This window comes from Peromyscus californicus, unplaced genomic scaffold, assembly GCF_007827085.1.
Source record: "Peromyscus californicus insignis strain IS unplaced genomic scaffold, ASM782708v3 Scaffold_10__1_contigs__length_136768540, whole genome shotgun sequence".
NCBI lineage: Eukaryota > Metazoa > Chordata > Mammalia > Rodentia > Cricetidae > Peromyscus > Peromyscus californicus.
In genome coordinates, this window is record NW_026294391.1 from 26,191,893 (window position 1) to 26,206,954 (window position 15,062).

A 15,062-nucleotide genomic window follows, 5' to 3' on the forward strand; every position below is an offset into this window, starting at 1 on the left:
AGCCCTGGGGAGGCTGAAGCAGGAGAATGACCACAAGTTTGAGGCCAGCCTGGGCTATGTAGAGAGACACTGCCTTAAAAAAAAGATTTTGAGGTCAATTGATATTTCATTCGGAACAATAGTTCCAATGACATGAGTTTTGTGGTAGGTTGGTTTGATTACTTCTGTATACCTGGAATCACTTTTGTAACCCTTCAGTTATGTAACAACAGAAGACAATTGATGATGGTATTGAATCACCCCATAGGCTATGCTTGTATCAAGTCCTTAAAAAATGTATGTAAGTGACATCACATACTACTGGCCCCAAATGGTTGGTTTCCCCACCTTGATTCAGAGTAATTTGTACTTCTTTCTGGTGGCTCCCTACGTCCATGGACCCTTTCAGAATAGATGGATAGAAAGAAGACCTTCATGACTGCATCTGGTAACATTAAGTAACCCCCTGTCAAGGAAAATGACTGGGAGCCAAGAGAGAAGTACAGCTCATGTTTCTGAACAATTGCCTATAAGGTCTTGATTCCGTATTATAATTTAACTATGCATGTCTATATATGAAACCATTTTTGTTCTTGATTAAACTATTTGACTATTTGGATGAACAGTCTTTCATGTGCTTTTACATCACCAATAAAGTCATGGTTATTTTTAACAGTTGGAAAATGGTGGCACCTGGCAGAACCCAGAACCGCCCACGGATATAAGAGTACTGGAGAAAGATCGAGCCAATTGTCCATTCTACAGTAAAACGGGAGCTTGCAGATTTGGCGATAGGTAATGAATTTTGCTTTGTGCCAGAATGAAATGATGGGAAGTGTCGGGGTTTTGGAAGAGGCATAGGCTTCAGTATGAAATGTTCACCATCAGGTATGTGGTGCTTCTTTGCCCTGCTCACTAGATAGGTTTAACCGAGTGGATCCTTTGCATTCCATATCCATAGGAAGACCTTTTTTCTTTTTAATTGAGAACATATTTTTTTCATATAATACATTCTGATCATGGTTTCCCCTCCCCAAACTCCTCTTAGATTCTTCTCCACCTCCCCACCCACCAGAATCCACACCCTTTCTTTCTCTTATCAGAAAACAGACAGGGGTTGGGGATTAGCTCAGTGGTAGAGTGCTTGCCTAGCAAGCACAAGGCCCTGGGTTCTATCCTCAGCTCCAAAAAAAAAAAAAAAAAACAGACAGACATCTAAAAACCAAATAAAAACAAACCCAAACAGGACAAAATAAACAGGAAAAAAAAAGAGCCAAAGAAAAAAACAGATAGAGATGTAGAGAAACATTCTCACACACAGAAATCCCATAAAACCACAAAACCAAACACCAAAATATTATATAAGCAATAGACGTACAAATTAAAAAAAATGCCTAGACAAAGCATTATGAGACAAAAAATCCCCTCCCAAAATCCCACTGAGTTTGTTTTGTGTTGGCCATCTACTGCTGAACATGGGGCCTGCCTTTAAGTATGGTTTGTATGCCCAGTGAGACTTAAGGAAGATTGCTTACTTGTTGATTTCTTCCATGCTCCCATGAGTCCCCGGAGGACAACTTGGATGGGGAAAATTAAATGTTGGAAGTGATTAGAGTAGCCAGAAACATCTTTTCAAGGGTAAACTGTAGCCCAAGTTTTCCAGTTTGGCATGGGTATAGGGACGTTTGTGAAAGACAGGATTGTAGCAAGTAGAGGAATAAACTTTTAATTCACTTCTGTTGGTCAATATGCTCAGACTTAGGAACAGACTCTTTCAGTTAAAAAAACTGGCTTTTGTGGCCTGTGGCAAAGTTAAACTCTACATCTTAATTCCTTCATCTATGAAATGAAGATTAAAAAATACCACCTTTTTGAGGACACTGTGAGACTCCTTAAATGGGATGAGCATGGGGAACACATAGGGCTGGATACATGGCTCATAAATTTTCATTGTTCTTTAGTTCTGTTGTTACTTGTTGCCATTTTCTGATATATTCATGTTTCCCACCCTCCTCCTTTTTTAAAAAAAAAGTTAAGATACATGGAAACACAGTATTGATGTCTTCAGTCATTTAGCAAATAGTTGAAAACTACTATATGCCAGGTAATGATGATGGTTTATAGTATGACTTTGTGTATAAGTGAAAGTAAGCAAATACTTTCTTTTTTTTGTTTGTTTGTGGATTTTTTTTTTTTTTGAGACAGGGTTTCTCTGTGTAGTTTTGGTGCCTGTCCTGGATCACGATCTGTAGACCAGGCTGGCCTCGAACTCACAGAGATCCACCTGGCTCTGCCTACCATGTACTGGGATTAAAGGTGTGTGCTGCCACGTAATGGTAAGCAAATCTGTCTGAGGCACAATCTAATTTCTATGTACCCGTTCTGTGGAAGAGAAGATATAATCTGAATCTTCCTTTTCTTTTTTTTTTTTTGAGGTCTTACTGTTGTAGCTGACTTGGAACTCATAGAGATCCATCTCCCTCTGCCTCCTGCATGCTGAGATTAAAGGTGTGTGCCACCACACCCAGTAATCTTTTGGTTTCTTGAGAGTCTCTTGGAACTCAGGCTGGCCTTGAACTCTCTTTGTAGCCAAGATTGGCTTTGGACTTTGCTCATCTTGCCACCACCTCCTAACTGCTGAGATTACAGTTGTGTGCCACCAGGCCCATCTTATTTTGTATTTTTTAAGAATAATCGTTTTGGACTGGAGAGATGGCTTGGCAGTTAGGAGCATGTACTGATCTTTCCGAGGACCTGAGTTCAGTTCCCAGCACCCACATCAGGCAGCTCAAAATGACCTGTGACTCAAGCTTCAGGGGATCTGACACTGTTCTTTGACCTCAGCAGGCACCTGTACTCATGCATGCCCCCCTACAAGTACACATAAATAAGATTGAAATCTTTAAAAATTAAAAGAGAGAATAGTAGTTCACAACCCTGGATACATAATGAAATCATGTAAAAAGAAAAAAGGCTAAACAAAATCAATCAATCTCACCTCAAATTGAGTAAATGAGAATTTCAGAGGCTAGGGTAAGTCTAGTTTTGAGATGCTTTTAGGTATTGGATTTGATGGCTGGAATTGTGGATGGCCAGAATATCTGTGGAAGGACTCGGAATTTGATAAGAAGTAGAAAGGCCTCTTTTGAGGAACTGTAGTACTGAGGAAAGGAGGCTACCCTCCCTTTGGTACCTTTAGGAACATTTTTTCTAAAGAAGAAACAGTAAAATATGATCTGCTTAAGAGCTCGTGAGATGGATGGCTCCGTGGGTAGAGGTGCTCGCTGCAGACCGGGCAACCTGACTCCATCCCTGGATCTTCATGGGGAAAGAAGATAGCTGACTCCCAGTGGTGCTCTCACTTTCCTACTGTGCTGTGGCCTGGGCACGACCACACACAAAACAAATACTGATCTGTATAAAACACCTCCCACTAAAGAAAGATGGTGGACAGATGGCCTTCCCGAGATCAGCGAGCCCCACTTTCAGTTCCCATTGGCGTGGATAGTTGAGCCAAGCTGCCTTTAAGGCTTTTCAGGTGCTCTCCTTTATGATGCATCTCTAATTTCCTTGAAATTGAAGACCTGGGGAAGCCAGATTCAGGATTCTCCTGTTGGTTGTGAGAGGACAGGTGTATTAAATAGTTTTATGAATACTAGACAGATAATTCCTTGTGGAAAAGCGAGTGGCCTGCCAGATTCCATCTCTGACAGTCATTCCAAAAAAAAAAAATACAGACCATAGTCAAATTAGTTTGTGACCATTTCTTATCATTGTCATAGGCATATGAGACTTTACCATCACAACTATCAAAGTGTGAGAACAACTTGGCTGTTTGCATTGTTCAAGTAATTAATTGCATTAAATTGTGTGAAATTAGTGGTTATGAAAGCCAGTGCCATCCTTTCAGACAAATAGACTGTTCTGTTTCCCTCTTGTGGAGAGGCTGGATCACTTGCTCCAAATAACATAGCTGGATCATCTCTTAAGGTATGTCAGATGCCAGAGAAACACCTGTTTCTTTCCTTTTTTAAAAAAATGAGGTCTTAGTCTATAATCCAGGCTGCACTCAAACTTGTCATCTTCCTGTCTCTAACTCCTGAGTAGCTAGGATTACAAGTATATAAACATGCCAGACAGAGAAACACTTCCTTACCATAAACATTTCTTTGGATGCTTGCTTTTGCTTGTTAAACTTTTTGGTTATAGTTTTGTTGTTTTTTTTTTAAATTCTTTGACAATTTCATACATGTCTAAACTGTATTTTGGTCATATTCACCTCTATTACCCTCTCATCTCCCTCCCACTCCACCTGGATCCCTTCTTCCCAATACATTCTCCTCCTGTTTTCATGTCTTTTCTTATTTAAGTAATCCACCGAGTTTAATTAGTGTCGCTTGAATATGCAAGGTTATTTACTGGGTCATTGGCAATTTACCAGTAGCTGCATCCTGGAAGTCCCCTACCCCTAGCAGCTGTCGACCTCTAGGGACAGGTCTTAAGTACCTCACTTCTATCAATGCTAGAAAGTTGATGGGCTTGCTTTTATGCGGGTCTTGTGTCTTAGTATTCTGTTGCTGTGAAGAGACCATGACCAAGCCAAGCCAACTCTTAGAAAGCATTTAATTAGGGGCTTGCTTACAATTTCAGAGGGTTTTGTTCATTATCATCTCGCTGGGAAGCAGACAGACATGGTGCTAGAGCAGTAGCTGAGAGCTTTATATCCTGATCCAGAGGCCATTGGGGCAGGGGTGGGGGAGAGAGACAGACAGACAGACTGGTCCTAGTGTGGGCTTTTGAAACGTCAAAGCCCATCCTGAGTGACACACCTCCTGCAACAAGGCTACACCTCCTAATCCTTCCCTATACAGTCTACTAACTAGGGACTGGACATAGTAGTTCCTATATAGAAATTACATGAGCCTTCGGATCCATTCTGATTGGAACTACCACATCTTGCAAAGGTAACAATAGCTACTTTGAGTTCATGACTGCAGTGGCCATGCTCTGTCCAGGAAATAGTTTTTGCCACATTCAATCTCATCCGTCAGCTCTTACATTTTTTTCCATTCCTCCATGGGCCTTGTAGCAGTTTAGAGATGAGCATTCAACAGACACTTTTTTTCTCAATACTTTGGCCAGTTATTAACCACTGTCCACTACAAAAATAAGTTTCTCTGACTAAGGTTGAGAGCAACATTAATTGTGTGCTAGGCTACAGACACCTTAATTACAACTTTGTTGTTTTGCAACAGCTTCTTACTCTAGTCCAGGGTGGCCTAGACCTCACTATGTAGACCAGGATGGCTATTGTATCCCTCTGTCCCTTGCAGTATTCCCTACTCTATAACTTTCTTCCTAAGTTTTTTTCCCTAAGTTTGTCTTACTGATTTTTTTTTAATTTTGTAATTTGATTTAATTTTACATATCAGCCACGGATTCCCCTGTCCTCCCTCCTCCCGCCCCCCCCCCCCCCGATTTTTTTATTGTTGTTGTTTTATTTTTCGAGATAGGATTTCTCTGTGTAGCCCTGGCTGTCCTGGAACTCTATAGACCAGGCTGCCTCCCAAGTGCTGGGATTAAAGGTGTGTGCCACCACCACCCTGTCTTACTGATTTTTAATTAGAAACCTAAGCAGGAGAAATTTATTTAGGACTTTGAGCTGTGTGGCCCCTCCCACCAGTGCACTTCAGGAGAAAGGAGTAAAGAAGAGAAGAAAGTGAACGCATATGTATGATTTTCTTCAAAAATTACTCTGGAATAACCTAGTCAACTTAACCTTGGTCCATTTTCAACTATGAAAAAAAATTGTTCTTCACCGTTACTAGGTACCTTCAGTGAATAAAAATTAAGTTTTATTTATTATACTCTATAATGACCACATGCCAGTTTAACCCAGATCCCTAGGGTCAGGCTCTTCTCAGTCACATGACTTGGGGAGGTATGCTTCTCTAGGTTTCAGCTGCCTTTGTGTTTTGGACTCTTTGCTTGTTGCTGTGGAAGGATTTATTTGGCTCACAATTCCAGGTTACAGTCCCTCATTGTTGGAAAGCCAAGGTGGGAGGAACTTGAAGCAGCTAGTCACATCACTACCACAGTCAAGAGCAGAGAGCAGTGATTTAATGCTTGCATGCCTATGCTGTTTGACCTCTCCATTTAAAATATAGTTCAGGATCCCCTGCCCAGGGGCTAGTCCCACCATGACTAAGGAGGGTTTTCCCACATCAATTAAAGTATCAAGGCAATCCTTCACAGACATTCTCAGAAGATAACCTTAGTCTAGACAGCCCCTCACTGAGACTCCTTTCTCAGGTGATTCTAGATTGTCAAGTTGAAAATGAACATTAACCGTCATACTTGGCAAAGTAAAATACTAGTACCATCTGTCCCACCAGGCTGTTAAGGATCGGAGTGGAAAAAATATAAAAAAATGCATGAAAACTTTAAAATGCTATATGTAGATAAAATGACAAGACTTGCCGGGCGGTGGTGGCGCACGCCTTTAATCCCAGCACTCGGGAGGCAGAGCCAGGTGGATCTCTGTGAGTTCGAGGCCAGCCTGGTCTCCAAAGCGAGTTCCAGGAAAGGCGCAAAGCTACACAGAGAAACCCTGTCTCGAAAAACCAAAAAAAAAAAAAAAAAAAAAAAATGACAAGACTTGAGTAAATGGAAAATTTACATTGCCCTATTGAATTTTAAAATTATTTTATTTATTTATTTTTGAGGGCATGTCTCACCTTGGAACACTGGCTGGCATGGCACTTGCTGTCTAAATAGGTTGACCTGGAACTCACAGATTCGCCTACCTCTGCTTCTTGAGTGTTGGGATTAAAAGTGTACACTACCATGCCCAGCTTAAAAAATGTTATTAATTATTATTATAATTATTATGAGTGTGTGTGTGTGTGAGAGAGAGAGAGGGGAGGGGGAAGGGAGGAATATATAGATCCAGGGATCGATCCATATCATCAGGCTTATGCAGCAAGTGCTTTACCCACTGAGCTGAGCTGTCTCACTGGTCCAGATTACTGTATTCCCTAAGCGTGTAAATCAGTTGAAAATTGTGTACAAGCAAAATTCTATTGCTAATTCTCACCTTGAGTCTCCTATGGTCCCATCACCGTAATCTGTCACACTATTGGGCCTTCTTTCCCTATGACTCAACATGGAGAAATCTTTCTGAATATATTCAAAGGCTCCTGAATGGCATATGACCGTAGAAACCATTCCCAATCTTGAATTTCAATGAGAAACAGTTTTAGGACAGTTTTCTTGTGTGCTGTAACTGGGCATGCAAGAGTGTTCATTATCTTACAGTTAAGTTTAAACAACCATGTTACTTGATTCTTGATCTCAGGGTTGATGGTAAGCTTTTAGTTGGGCGGTGGTAGTGCATGTCTTTAATCCCAGCACTCAGGAGGCAGAGGCAGGTGGATCTCTGTGAGCACGAGGCCAGCTTGGGCTACAGAGTGAGTTCTAGGAAAGGTTCAAAGCTACACAGAGAAACCCTGTCTCAAAAAAAGAGGTAATTTGTGAGGCTGCAAGCCCAAAAGTATTCTGAAGTTCTGACATTAACCTCCAGTACATACCAGGTCCAGTGGGCTACAAAGAAAGATGATAATATGGTAAGCTTTTAATGTCGGGTTTTTAGTTATTGGGCAAATGAATTTGTTTGCTTTCTTCTGCAGGTGTTCACGTAAACACAACTTCCCCACATCAAGTCCCACCTTGCTTATTAAGAGCATGTTTACAACATTTGGAATGGAGCAGTGCAGGAGGGATGACTATGACCCTGATTCAAGCCTGGAATACAGTGAAGAAGAGACCTACCAGCAGTTCCTAGACTTCTATCATGATGTCCTGCCCGAGTTCAAGAACGTGGGAAAAGTGATTCAGTTTAAGGTGTGCACAGGCTGGGAAGGGACCAGACACACGTTCTCCTGAAATCCAGGATACAGGGCAGAGCTAGGGCTCCGGCTGTTCCTTAGGTGGAGTCATGTGCCAGTATATGCCTGGCCTATGGCTGAGCATGCCAGCATTTGTTAAGGTCACTCGATTGTCTTCCCTTCCACCCCTACCCCAATGCTGTGTGGATGCCAGAGGATATCATAAACATGTGTTAGCATGTATTTGGAATACTAGGGCCTGGGTTGGAAAGGGACCTTATTCAGTGCCTTTGTGATGCAGCACTTTCCAGCAGTTGACTTCATTGTTAGGTCTGCTATACCTAGCCATCCAACCTTCAGTTAGCTGCTGTTTGTGATGGACATGGCTCCCTTCCTTCCCTCTTTTGTGCCCAGAACGATGTTATATAAACTGTCATTCAGTTTCACTCACTGCGTAAGGTGAGATATGGCTGCTGCTGTTCCTGGGGCTCATTGGGTGAATCCCAATACGTAGGCCTCTTGCTTGCCTGTGATTTGATCATATCTGAACCTGAATGACTTTGTATTATGAGGACAAGGGAAATGTTCCTTATTTTGGAGAAAAGTAGGAATAAAGCTATAGGTTTTTTTTATCTTTTTCTTGCTGTCAGAAATGAAAGTATAGAGTTGGAATAATCACGTGCCATAGATACAAGAAATCTGAAATTACAATTGGCTTTCCAGATTTAAAATATATTCTTTAAAATTTGTTTTCCAAGGAAAGGGAAATAGAACATAGTGTTATAAAGGGATAAAAAGGAAAGTAGAATAGGGGGAGTAAGTGGGGAGCAGGGTAGGCTTTTTTAAAAAAATAAAATTTAAATTGAAAAATAGAAATAAAAATTTGTTTTTCTCTTGGACTGGCAAATGGCTCAGTGAGTAAAGGCACTTGCCACCAAGCCTGACGACCTGAATTCAATCTCCAAGACCCACATGGTGGCAGGAGGAGAGAGCTGACGCTTGCCAACTTTCCTCTGACCTCCACATTCACGCTGTGACACGAGCATGGCATGCACATACAAATGAAAGTGTAAACAAACGAAAATTTCTCTCCAAACGTTTATTCCTGTGGCATATGCCTTCCTAGCTTCTCACTACTAAGAGCAAATGATAGCCCCTAAATGTGGTCATGTCTGCATTGTTCCACATGGAAGCAAACTCCAGCTAAGGAGGCAGAGTGTTTGCTCTCCAGATGTCGCTTTATCTCTGTGTGCCTTATCTCAACGGTGAGATTGGCTTACATCAGTGGTTTCCTTCAAGGACCCCTGGATCCTGCTTTGGTGGAGTGGTAATGGTGAAATTGTGTTCAGAACTTCAGATTGGTAGCTTAGCCACAGAGTGCTTACCTTGTTCAAGGCTCTGGGTTCTGTCCCCAGCACAGTGGGGTAGGGATGCTGGCTTTCAGGGAGGTTAGTGGAAGCTGCATTATTACATGTAGCAGGCTGCATCCACTCACCACACCTTTTTTTTTTCTAGAAAGCAAACAGGATGATAGGGCTCATGCTAATCACATTGATAAATGAAAAGAAAGCTGTTTAGTAAATTTGTGGTACAGAAATTATCAGAACATTGAATTTATTATGGAAAATCAGTAGGTCTTTGGCAGCCATGGGACTAAATTATTAATATTGTTGTCATTACATGGTTCTGAGGATTGAATCTAGGGCCTTCTACATTCTGGGCAAAAGTGCTGTATCACTTTTCATTTTTTTGCAGCTCAGACTGGCCTAGAACTTATAGTAGTCCTCCTGTCTCCACCTCCCTATTACTGGGATTTTAGGCATGTGCCACCAAGCCTGACTAAATAAAATAAATTTTAAGGTCCCTGGGCATGTTTGACATGGACTCCTAAGGCCCTTTATTCTTCTTTCTAAAGATGGTATTACAAATTGAGTAGGGTCTTGTCTCCCTTCAGATGTTCTAATAACACTCTAAAGCAAAATGTAACTTCAGTCTGAAGAAAAAGCTAAATACTAGTAGCAATATTTTCTTTTCTTTTTTTTTTCAAAACAGGGTTTTTAAAAAATTTTTTTTGTTGGGGGGGCATCTAGCTTTTTTTTTGATTGTTGTTGTTTTTTTAAATATTTATTTATTATGTATACAGTGTTCTGTCTGCATGTATGCCTGCAGGCCAGAAGAGGGCACCAGATCTCATTACAGATGGCTGTGAGCCACCATGTGGTTGCTGGGAATTGAACTCAGGACCTCTGGAAGAGCAGTCAGTACTCTTAACTGGAGCCATCTCTCCAGCCCCTAAAACAGGGTTTCTTTTGTGTAGCCTTGGCTGCCCTGGAACTAGCTCTGTGGACCAGGCTGGCCTCAAACTCACAGAGATCCACCTGCCTCTGCCTCTGCCTCTGCCTCCTGAGTGCCAGGATTAAAATCGTGTGCCACCACCACCTGGCGTCATAGGAATATTTAAGGACCTTTTTATATGTCATTTTATATAAATCAAATTTATCGTTTTTGAAGGCAATGATCAATTGTTTAACCCTACGTATAGTAGGAACAATACATGAAAATGATATATTATTCATACCTATATGGTATAAATTATATTAATTTCAAGGTCAGGCAGAAGATATATATTAGTACAACTCCTTCTGAGAGCAGCTTGTGTACTGCCTAGTGAAGTGGAGACCTATAAATCAGCACGCTCCTTCTGTTTATGAAGACCATAGCAGTTCTTAACACCTACAGAGACAGCTTTGTGAATGGGTAGTCATGAGCTGATCCATAAATGTGATGATTTGATATGTCTAGTATATATGAGTTGAGTCATTAAGCTTGTATTAGCATCTTGAAAAAGAATAAAGAATACCATCTATAAAGAAATTTTAGAGCGAGGCATGGTGGAGCTCTCCTTTAATCTTAGCACTTGAGAGGCAGAGGTGGGTGCATCTCTGTGAGTTTGAGACCAGCCTAGTCTACATAGTAAGTTTCAGGATGGCCAGGATTATGTAGAGAGACCCTGTCTCAAAAAAAAGTTTAAAAATTTTAAAGGTACAAAGCAGTACCAGCACGTGTGTCCAGATTTTTGACATTGTGACATAATGTCATCCATAGAGTTCATGCCTGAGAACTGCAATCAAGTTACAAAACAAAACCAAAGTGTTTTAATTAACTTTGTGATTTTTTTGTGTTGGGCCACATTCATAACTGTCAACATGTGGTTCACAGGAGGCTATTTATGTTAGATACACCTGAAACAGTATACATATACATAATTATATATACTATTTGGTTAGTATATTTGTGTAAGTGACATATTTATTATCAGCACATACATAATGTATGCATGCTTGTGTGTGTTCATGTGTCTGTACAAGTCTACACATATAATATACATATATATTCCAAGCAGAAACACCGTGCCCCCTATATAACAAGTGCTCTTAACTGTCATGTCTTCAACCCTTGTATTCTGTTTTCATGTCTCTGTGAAGCATTTCAGGGTTTAAAATCAGCAGACCAGGATCAATAGAGATCAGGCAGTTGAGGTCTGCAGTGTTGTTAGGTGCTTAGCTACGGCTTGACTTGATAAGAAAGCATGTTGGCCTATCGTGAACTCTTTGGGACTATTAGCCTGGCAAAATGCATTTGAGGGTTGGCTTCTTTTGAAAAGTTTTTCTTTTGGTGACAGCATTCTTTTTTGTTCCTTAGGTCAGCTGCAACTTGGAACCTCATCTGAGGGGCAATGTGTATGTTCAGTACCAGTCGTAAGTATTACGAACATACATGCATCTTCATGTTTCGTCATAGTTGCGGTATATTATGTTTCTTTGATGTCACTGAATGTGTAGCTTTCCTATGCATGATACTTTTCAAAATGTCAATATGAAGAGCTCATGGGGAAATAGGCAAGATTTAAAAATACACCTTTTCATTCTTTGTATATTTACATAGTTTTGATTCTTTTATAATATATATATTGTATAATTCTCACAACTAAAATACAAACTGAAAAAGGGCTAATTAGAATAGAGTAGGAAATACCTATCTAAGGTACAAGGAGTTAAAGCTCCAAATAGTGTGCATTTGACCAGCTAGTAATGGAGGTTCTGTATCATTCCTGCATGCATTACCATTTCTCTGAGCGGTGCCAAGGCTAATGGCTTCAATTAGCCATTGTAATAAGAAGAATAGCAGTCCTAGCTGAGAAAGCATGGGTTCTAACAAGGGGAAACACTTCTGCAGATTTAATGGTCTAATCTTGCACATTAAGAAGCTTTGACTCCAGCCAATTTCCATATGATGAAACATTTCAGAGAGTTAATGACAAAGGTCCCTGAATAAACTAGGCTGTGGGAACCTGAATGCTCTGAAGACTTCCTTGGCAACACCCTACAGTAATTGGACAAGAGGGTTAATTCAGAATAGGTTTGCTCTACCTATGAGAGTTAAAAGCACAACCTTTGATTTTTGCTTCCAAGGGAAGAAGATTGTCAAGCAGCTTTTTCTCTTTTTAATGGACGATGGTATGCAGGACGACAGCTTCAGTGCGAATTCTGCCCAGTGACCCGGTGGAAAATGGCAATTTGTGGTAAAAGCCAATGTAGTGGCACCCCTCCCCCACTGCTGTACTACACAAAGGAATCTTCCTAGGAAGAAAAGAGTATTTTGAAGGGATGAAGTACAGTTTTTGTTTCATACAACAGATGAGCAGAGTGGTTATATAAAGGACACCACAGTTTAGATCTGTACAGGCCTGTGGGTCACTGTATGCATGGAAGGACTGAGGTCACAATATGTTGGTGACAGAATTGCGGCTTGAATTTCAGTCTTCGGATCCTCAGTCCTGGGTTCTGTGTGTGACAGTGCAGTGTCTAAACTAAAGATACGCACATTATCCGTGTCGCAGGTTCAGAGGCATTTTCTGTTCATTGCTTCTCCTTACTTGAGCTGTCTGTTTCAGCCTTGATCCCTAAGGACTCTTCCCTCATCAACACCACAAATATTACCCGTGGCTAACATTCCCCACATTACTTGAAGTCATGCTCTTGTGCATTTGAGACCATTAGTAGGTGTGGATCAGTTAAGTTGTACATTGGGTGCTCTCAGTTACACTGACTCATCTGAGATCGGCAGCCAAACCAGGAAATGATTCAGCACTGCAGAGAGTAACCAGCCGCGTTGAAGGTCTAATCATTTTCTGAGTTCTAAAAGTATGCTTAGCCAAAGCAGTGTGGAAGTTCCCCAGGTGAAGAGACACGAAGCTCTAATACCTCAGGGGTGTACGTCTGCCTTCTCCTTGTGTTTTGCTGCACTTCCTGCTCAGGTTTTTTGTTGTTGTTGTTGTTTTTAATCAAGCAAGGCTAAATCTTTAGCAGCCTTCTTTTAATGGATGCTGTCATTTAAAAAAAAAAATTTATGGTGGGCATGGATGGTGTTCCCTTCAGTTACAAAACTGGGGGTAGGCCAAGACAGGAGGATTGTGAGTTAAAGGCCAGCTTGGGCTATATAGTGAGACCTTTTCTTGAAATAAAGTAATTAATTGATTAATTAATCTAACAGTTATCAAAAAGGAGGGGTTAGAGAGATGGTTCAGTGGTTAAGAGCACTTATTCTTATAGAGGACCCAGGTTGAGTTCCCAGCACCTACATGTTGGTTCATCATTGGCTATAACTCCTGTTCTAGGGATTCTGACACCCTCTTCTGATCTCAATGGGCACCAGGCATGTACATGGTGCACATATATAAATGCAGGCAAAACACTCATATACATAAGATAAACCTTAAAAAGTTTTAAAAATAAATAAAAAAGCTGGGACAGTGGTCGTGCACACCTTTAATCCTAGCACTTAGGAGGCAGAGGCAGGTGGATCTGAGTTGGAGGCCTGCCTGGTCTACAGAGTGAGTTCCAGGACAGCCAGGGCTGTTACACAGAGAAATGCCTTGAAAAAACGTGTGTGTGTGTGTGTGTGTGTGTGTGTGTGTGTGTGTGTGTGTGTGTGTGTGTGTATGTGTATGTATGCATGGAATTTTAGAATTCCTTGCTTTGAAAAACAAGAACCACCATTATACTCTAAGTTTAAGGGTTGGGCAGATGAACAAGATGACAGTATATTCTCTTTATAGGCATTTAGCTTTGCTAGTTCCTCAAGACGCAGTGTGATTCCAGTGATATGCTTGAGTATAACTTTGAAACCTCCAAACCAGGAGTCTTATTTCATTAGAAACAACAACAACATCAATCACAAAAATATAAACAGCTTTAGTATCTTTCTCAGTGACTAATAACTTTTGTTTCCTTATCATTGACTTCTGGTATATCTTATTTGGAGAGATCTCTATTTAGATAGCTGCCCATTTTAAATCATGTTACATCTTTTTGTTATTCAGCTATAGAAATTCTTCATAGATTCTATATACCAGTACCTGATCACAGAGGTCATCTGCAAATGCTAGCTCATTGTTTTACTTTATTTACCTTCAGCCACAAAAGTTTTCTTTCTTTTTGATTTTCTCTCTTTCTTTGTGTCTGTGTGGTTAGACAGGACCTCATGTATCGCAGCCCGTGAACATAAGGGTGCCATCATACCTGGGTATTATGTTCTTATTATGTAGAGACTATGTTGGACCTTCTCTTGAGCAGCATATGCTTTCAGAAAAATGCTAATAAAAGGATTCCAAAGTTCAGTTCTTGAATCAGTAGATGATGTAGTCACTGTTTGTTCACTTGTACTCTGCTGACATCACAAGGCACAGGTGATCTGCTTAATTAAAACTAGTTTGTGGCTGGGTGCTGGTGGCGCACGCCTTTAATCGCAGCACTCGGGAGGCAGAGCCAGGCAGATCTCTGTGAGTTCGAGGCCAGCCTGGTCTACAGACGGAGATCCACGACAGGTACCAAAACTACACAGAGAAACCCTGTCTTGAGAAAACCAAAAAAAAAAAAACCCAAAAAAACCCAAACAAACAAAAACAAAACAAAACAAAAAAACCAAAAACTGGTTTGTGATCTTTTTAGGGCACCTTTTATCATTTGAATGTTCTTGCAACCGTAGGCAACAAATCAGGACATCAGTTTACATCAAACACTGTAAGAAACAGTGCAGACATACTCAGACTTCAGAAATTCCTCTTCTGATTTCAGAAAAAGAATGAAATTACAGTAGTGCCAGTGATAACCACTGCCTCTTCACTTGCCCTCACAG

The 15,062-nt window shown here is 40.8% G+C and overlaps 1 protein-coding gene across 1 annotated transcript in view; it reads left to right on the forward strand.

Moving 5' to 3' along the window:
* Window positions 1-15,062, forward strand: part of Zrsr2 (zinc finger CCCH-type, RNA binding motif and serine/arginine rich 2) — a 28,560-nt gene that overhangs the window by 9,435 nt on the left and 4,063 nt on the right. The window contains exons 7-10 of the mRNA XM_052718071.1: window positions 656-774; window positions 7,668-7,881; window positions 11,568-11,623; window positions 12,338-12,447. Coding sequence (XP_052574031.1) covers window positions 656-774; window positions 7,668-7,881; window positions 11,568-11,623; window positions 12,338-12,447 — 499 coding nt within the window. The remainder of the gene's footprint in view (window positions 1-655; window positions 775-7,667; window positions 7,882-11,567; window positions 11,624-12,337; window positions 12,448-15,062) is intronic.